We start from the raw sequence: 7,616 nt of genomic DNA, 5'->3' as shown, positions 1-7,616 counted from the left end.
CCCATAGGTGGAATCAGCATTCTGATCTGTAGGTTCTCACTGTATCTTCACTGTTTATGATTATTGATTTCAATTGGGCATCAAGAGAGTTGACCCTAAAGAACCATCTTAAAACAGATTCTACTCTAAATATTTGTTTGCACAACTGATTTCTGTATGAACTAGAGGATGTATATATGAATGTTCTATCACAAATTTAGATTAATTCATTTAGTTTTAGATCATAAACTTTTTTATTAGATTACAACTTCTGAACTAACAAAGAATATCTATTATTTTGTAGTCTGGCCTCTGAGTCAAGTATTTTAATAAAATTATCATCAAAATATTTTCTTTTATAATTCACTAATTAATATACCATTGGTTTCTGTCCATTGACTCAATCGTTTTTTCATGAAGGTTACACTACCTCTACCATCTTAATACTCCAAAGACTAAGTTTCCAATTAATTTTGGAATGCAAGAATTAGTATTTCTTCCGAAATTACTTTAAACCTGTAGTCCTATTGCCCCCTTCATTCTGCTTGCACGACTGATGATATACAAAACCTGTGAGATAGTCCCTGCCTTTTTCATTCACATCTTCCTCTTTTGTTTCTCAGAGTTGCTTAACCAATAAACTTCTTCAAACTAATTACATGCTTCCTTTGAAAATACTGATGGACACCAAACTTTCCTCATGGCTTTTTTCATCTCTGAATTTCTCAGAGTATAGATTAAGGGATTGAACATAGGAGCAATGATGGTGTAAAACAGAGCAAATATTTTGTCCTCAGGAAGAGTAATAGGTGTCCTAAGGTAGATAAAGATTGAAGGCCCAAAAAATAAGATGACCACAGTGATATGAGACCAACAGGTAGAGAGAGCTTTGCGTCTTCCTTCAGCTGAGAGATTTCTTAAAGTGAACAGTATAACGCCATAAGAAACAGATAAGACAATAAAGGTAACTAAGGCAACCATACCTGAATTGGCAACCACAAGGACACCAATGATGTAAGTATCAGTGCAGGCAACTTTCAGCAAAGGGAAGATATCACAAAAGTAGTGATCAATTTCATTAGGACCACAAAATGGCAATTGGATTGTCATTGATAATTGAGGAAAAGAATGAAGAGCCCCACCAGCCCAAGCAGCTAAGACTAGGAGATTGCATCTTGTCCTGTTCATGATAATCACGTAGTGGAGAGGTTTGCAGATGGCAGCATAGCGATCAAAGGCCATGGCGGTGAGAATGAAGATCTCAATGCCTCCAAAGAAGTGCATTGTAAAGACCTGTAACATGCAATTGTCATAGGAGATGATTTTCCTTTCCACTAGCAAGTCACCAATTAACTTGGGTGTAACTGTAGAGGTGTAGCAGATGTCTATTAAGGATAAGTGTATAAGGAAGTAGTACATTGGTTGGTGAAAAAGAGGGCTGCATCGAATGGAGATAAGGATCAGAAGATTTCCTGCCAACAGAGCAACATAACAGAGTAAGAAAATGACAAAACAAAATATTTGTATGCTCTGGTCATATGAAAGTCCTAGAAGTATGAATTCGGAGATGTTTCTCTGGCTTGTCATATATTTGCTTTGGCATATGCTTCCACAGGGACTTAGGTTTCTGAAAGAAAGAACACATAACCAAAGGTGAAAGTTAACTCTATAAACACAATAATGTAAAATTTATTAAAATGAATATTGACATAAAGATTAATTTTTCTTGATTTATTGAATTAAGCTGATTCTCTTTATTTTGTCTTTTATAAATCTAGCATGACATAATTTCATAATGGCAATCATAAGAATAATTACATATTTTACTCACTGTTATTAGTACTTTTTAAAATATTTAAATATTTTGATAATACATTTTATTACTATTAATGACATATTTAGATAAAGAACTGCTAATTATATGAGTTAGTCTTAAACAAGAAAAGATTTTGTCCATATTTACCAGTTCTTATACCTTACAAATAAGATAAATGATCCTCCTTTAAAATTACCTGAGAAAACACTCTTAGTATTCTGGGAATGAATCCTGAAGAAATGCACATTTGTTTATAGATCCAGTTTGAACTACTTAACTTTGATTTCTGTAGAGCATACTATATTTTCCTACGTAGTCAAATATTGTCAATGTATCATGTTAAACCGATGGAATTTCACTTACATTAGAAAGCAAAGTGTTTGAAAACAATACAGCAAAAGAAAGAATATCAATTAATGACTGAAATTTTGAGAAATATTCTGGAAGCCCATTCATTTGTCACATTTATACTTTATGAGTTAAAATTTAAAAAATACATAGTAGGGGTGGTGGAAGGGGAGATGGGAGGGGGTGGGGGTGACAGGGTGACGGGCAGTGAGGTGGCGCTTGACAGGATGAGCACTGGGTGTTATTCTATATGTTGACAAATTGAACACCAATAAAAAATAAAAAATTAAAAAATTAAAAATACATAGGATCATGGAAGTTTGTGATAGCAATTGATCAAGGAAAAGGTAAGATTGTTGAATTGCCCAAATATATTTGAATTATACATGAGTCATGGCTCTTGCTGAAAATTTCATACTTTAGTTACAATGTGAAAAATCAAATACCAATTAAAGGAAATAAAAGTGAAAGCAACTTGAAGACAAATTTTGGGTAAGTTAGCACTTGGTGGTATCTGTTGCAATAATGACTAAATGTAATATTCAGGAAATCACATCTTTGTAACATTTATCTTACGACATCATTTAATTGGGGCAAAATGAGTGTAGGATAATGAAGAAACATTTCGAAAAGCTATTTTACCCTCTAAGGAGGAAATATCTGATCCTAGCGGGTTTGCAAAAACTAACACATCCTCTACCTTAGTCTGATTCTGAAGTGACAGACATATCTGACCCTCAGATGTTTATTTAAAAAATAAGAAATGTGGGCACCTGTGTGGCCCAATCCACTGAGCAGCTGCCTTTGGCTCAGTTCTTCATCCTGGGGTCCTGGGATCAAGTCCCAAGGTGGGCTCCCTACTTGACCAGGAGTCTGCTTCTCCCTCTAACACTTCCTCCTCCTCGTGCTCTCTCACACGCTCTCCCTCTCTCAAACAAAATTTTAAAAAATAAAATAATGAAAAATTGTAAAAAATGTTTAACAATATTGCTATAACAATATTGTTTAACAACAATCATCTGGAGTGACTCACAAATTTAATATCAATGTTATTGATAGGCTTTAAGAAGAATTTACAAGGCAAATAATTGACAGCTATTACATTTTTAGAATGGTCTCTACCTTACCACATCAATTCTATTTTAAATTACTACTCACAATTCTAACTTCATAAAAATAGAAATTTTCAATTAGTTCCTACTTTGCTTTCAGAATCACTAACAAGGCTTCCTATCCTCCATTATATAACAAATAAAATAATTATATCACAACTGATATCAGAGTGTTCAGCAATTAACAGCAACTAAAGAATACTGAGAATTTTTAGGAGTATGAGGATCATTGACTCATCTTCTGTTCATTGCAACGGGTACTAATCTGTGTCCATGAATTAGAAACAATGTTAGTTCTTAAGTTATACCTAATTACTATAACAAACTGATTTAAGTAATTTTTTTTAAAAAAATTAAATTTAAGTAATTTTTAACTGATAAGTAATTTTCTCTGGGTCTAAAGAGAAGAGACATTAAGAGAATCCTAGTAATTTTTCAGATTTGAAAGGGAATACACGGTAAATATTAAAAGACAGAAATTCTGATTCTTCCTCAATCTGGGGCTATCTTTCATATGGGAGAGAACTGATAGGAATGTCATGAAGGACAGCATGAAAGAACTCTTTTGGTTCCCCATCTGAGCAGAAAGGAATATACAAGACAATGGGTTAATAGACAACCCGTCTGTCTTTTGAGTATTTATATTGGTAAAGAGGTAGGGAATATTTAATATACACACATATCATAGAATTCTCTGATTCTAAAACATTTGAAATAATTCGCCTTCAGTTTTACAAAGACAAATATTCCTAATCAAGGTTCCTGCTTGTTGGGACACCTGGGTGGCTCAGCAGTTGAGCGTCTGCCTTTGGCTCAGGTCCTTATTTTGGTCCGGTATTGAGTTCCCAATCTAGCTCCCTGAGAGGACTGTGCTTCTCCCTCTGCCCTGTTTCTGCCTCTCTCTCTGTGTGTGTCTCTCATGAATAAATAAATAAATCTTAAAAAAAAAAAACAAAAACAAAAAACGATCCTGCTTGTCTTCTAAATCATCATTGGAATTTCATCTCCAATAGCTCAAAACCTCATCCTGTATTCTGAGGGAACTTGCTCTGTGATCAGTGCTGCTTTTAGAGGGAAAAGGTAAGAGGGAAGAGTCAGTTGATGAGAATTATTGTCATAAAACAATATAGTGATACTGAGGAATCCTCCCATGAGAAAACTGAAGTCACAGTTGGTAAAGTAAGAACTTCAGGGAACCATGAACAAAAGATTGAAACAATAGTAACACAGAAAGGTGTAAAACATTGAGACATCTCAAATAAACTGGCCAATGTGATCCTTGAGCGAATTGCTTAATCTCTTAGGCCTCATGGTACTCATTTCACAATTAAGATAGCATTATAAAATTCGGAAGTTTAATGAGGGATACATGAGGTAATGTGAAATAGCCCGTGACATGTATGGTTTAAAGCTGTCATTTTTCTTTTATGGTCTTTCCTCTTTGAATGACTAGTTTAAGACCACAGATTGTCATGTGTGCACACACAACCAATGGAAAAATAAAGGAAATTAAAAAGAACATTCATAACATGGATTTAGCAAGTATGATCATGATAAACTCCAATTTCAGCAATCTGTTACTGAAAGTGTGTTAATGTCATAATCAATAGGTTATCGTAGCATTTTTCTTAACACTAATCACTAGTTTAATTTTTTTTCTCTACCAAAAGGTACTCAAAGGATTACTTTGGTTTTTGGTATTGTTGAATACAAATTATGTAGGTCTTTTGAATTACAGTATTCATAAGGAAGTTCTTATATTTGAATAAAAGTTTCTACCACACATTCAAACTTTCTTAGTGTAACAGAATGTGGGATGCGATAAGTTTACCGTAGTTGGCTCAAATGAAACTACTCTATTTTAGGATGACAGATGTTTTGAAATAATAAGAAATTCTTTGTCATTGTACATATTCAAGCATAGAGTCTGTTTCTTAATAATAATACAGAGGACTGCCTGTAAGCAAGATTCGGGGTCACAATGAAATTCAATGTCAATTTGAACATGTTTCAACTAACTCTACTGTTTTGCTCTCCAAAAAGGGGAATTTTGCTTAAAGCTAATGTCCCATTAAAACTGAAGTAAGCTAAAACTTTTGTATAGTAATCAAATTGTCATATGCTTCAGGAGAAGTTGTAGCCTTTAGGATGAATTTATATACAATAATTGTAAAGAACACACAATTAGCCTAGCACACGTGGGGTGGTACCCTTCCCAAACCAAGGTGACAAAGGGTAATCCACTAACCATAAGATCTCAGTGTCTGTCAGGTTAGTTTGGGGCTGCATTCAGATATGCATCCTCAGATATTCACTCTGCCAGTTTGTCTCTAGTATCAAAACCTGGAATAAAAGAAGACAATTACAAAGCCATAATTCAAACACATTCAGATTAATTCTCTACAAATACTTTGAAAATTTCGGCATGTCTTAAACCTTCTACAGTTTACAAGGGAAGTGGACTTCAAGTATTCACTTAGACTTGTTGACGAGAGAACTGGATCTTCATCCCACAGGAAAGCAGGCTGGGAATTTTGAGAGTTGATTTAACTTCTTAAGAAAAGCTCAGAAATAAAAAATAAGCAATATGTGTTTTTATATTCCTTCAAAAGCTAACACAAGTACTTAGGTTATAAGACTCATCCACTTATTTTATGCCTATGCCTGAAGACAATTCATTCAGAGGGACAAATACAAACTTAAGTGGCAATGCGAGATATAATAGGTCTTTGAAAGCTTTATGTAATTATGTTCCCAAAGGCATTTCTAAACAGGTCTTGGCCTAAGTGTTGCAAAGTCACCATCCACAGAAGTGTGCTTGGTGCTCTTGGGTATAAACTTTCCATATTTGCCTATCTGAGAAAAAGAAAAATATTGGCCCTTTTCCCTGGAGGCCCCAAAAGGCTATAATCTGACTGCCCTGCACTTCCTTTTTTCTCAAAAGTAGGAAGGAAATTGAGCCTGTAATACTAACAAGTTAGCTTTCTGGAAAATCTGAGATGAGTTAGGAAAAGGAAAAACCAAAGACAACCACTTGCAGTCCTTTTTTGGAAGTTTTCAAGATCTTTGGTGCACAGAGTACTTAGATAAATAAAATCAATGATTTCTGATAATATCATTGGTATGAAGTTAGCACTGAATGGATGAGCCATTGGAAAACGAGAGACAAAGACTGAATAAGAATAAATAACTCTTCCTCATAATGTGGCTGGGACAAAAAGCAAAAATGATATGGAAAAATCAGAGGAAGGAAGCAAAGTACAGCAAAGCCTTTAGTGTGTTTTCCATCCGGTTTTCTCTACTCACTGGCTATTCACAGGTTGTTTAGACTCAGTCTTATCTGCATGCACTGAAGCTAATCGGTCTCTCTCTATTAGATGCCAATCATGTATGTAAAGTTTTCTCATGCAAGAAGTGACAGGAAATCAAATTTTATAATATTTAATCTGTTCCAGATCAATCTACTTGGCCAAATAACAACCAAAATTTAGTGAGAGATTGTTGGGTAGACTAAGTTAATCATATTATTTAATGCTCATAATAATGCAAATTTTGACACAAATATTATTAGCTTTACTATATAGACAGAAACACAGAAGGTTCTAGAAGTTAAATAACTGTCTCAAATTGGCAGTAGAGAACTGAAGCAAGAAAATGCATTATTTTACTTTAGTACTTCTCTGGGGGCCTTAAATGTTGTATAGCCCTGAGGAAATGAAGGATTGTAGCGCTTCCTCTTACAGCGCTTTATAACCCAGTGATTTATAGCTTCTCTACTTTAACGTTATGCCCAGTGCTGACCAAGCTGTACTCAAGGGCTAGCCTATACCAATCTACAGCAGGAGATAACTGGTCATATCTCTAACCTCTTCCTGTACACACACTTGGACAACCCTTGGGGATGAATATAAGTTGCATTTATATCCTCAACTGTTTAATGCATCCCTCTTTATATACTAGTTTTGTTACATAGATTTAATTTTGTTGAAGTGCAAGTCATTTTTTTATGAGCAGCTTTGTTTTAGATTCATTTATTCATGCTAGAGGGGGAGAGAGAGAAAGAACGAGAGAGAGATAGCATGTGCACACAGTGGAAGGGTAGAAAGAGAGGGAAAGAAAGCCTCAAGCCAACTCACCCTGGGTGCTGAGCCTTGCAAGGAGCTCCACCTCAGGACTCCAACATCACCACCTAGGGGAAACCAAGAGTTAGATGCTTAACCAACTTTGCCACCCAGGTGCCCCTATTTGGACACTTCTATTCCACACATTTAGAAAATTTTCCTTGTAATCCAAAGTCATGAAGATCCCCTATAATGTCTCCAATTTTTTTTACCTTTATATTTCACATATAGGTCTAAGAT

General features: G+C 34.9%; 1 protein-coding gene across 1 annotated transcript; it reads right to left on the bottom strand.

The window, feature by feature from the left end:
• Positions 1 to 630: 630 nt before the first annotated feature.
• LOC129504956 (olfactory receptor 4P4-like) lies at positions 631 to 1,566 on the bottom strand. The gene has a single exon (XM_055317895.1). The coding sequence runs from the start codon at positions 1,564 to 1,566 to the stop codon at positions 631 to 633; it is 936 nt and encodes a 311-aa protein (XP_055173870.1).
• Positions 1,567 to 7,616: the final 6,050 nt, after the last annotated feature.

This window comes from Nyctereutes procyonoides, unplaced genomic scaffold (genome assembly GCF_905146905.1).
Source record: "Nyctereutes procyonoides isolate TBG_1078 unplaced genomic scaffold, NYPRO_anot_genome, whole genome shotgun sequence".
Lineage (NCBI taxonomy): Eukaryota > Metazoa > Chordata > Mammalia > Carnivora > Canidae > Nyctereutes > Nyctereutes procyonoides.
This window is presented reverse-complemented; position numbering and strand designations above follow the sequence as displayed.

Coding starts and splice junctions, on each gene's coding strand:
- LOC129504956 (XM_055317895.1), bottom strand. CDS start 1,566: ATGACAAGCCAGAGAAACATCTCCGAATTCATACTTCTAGGACTTTCA.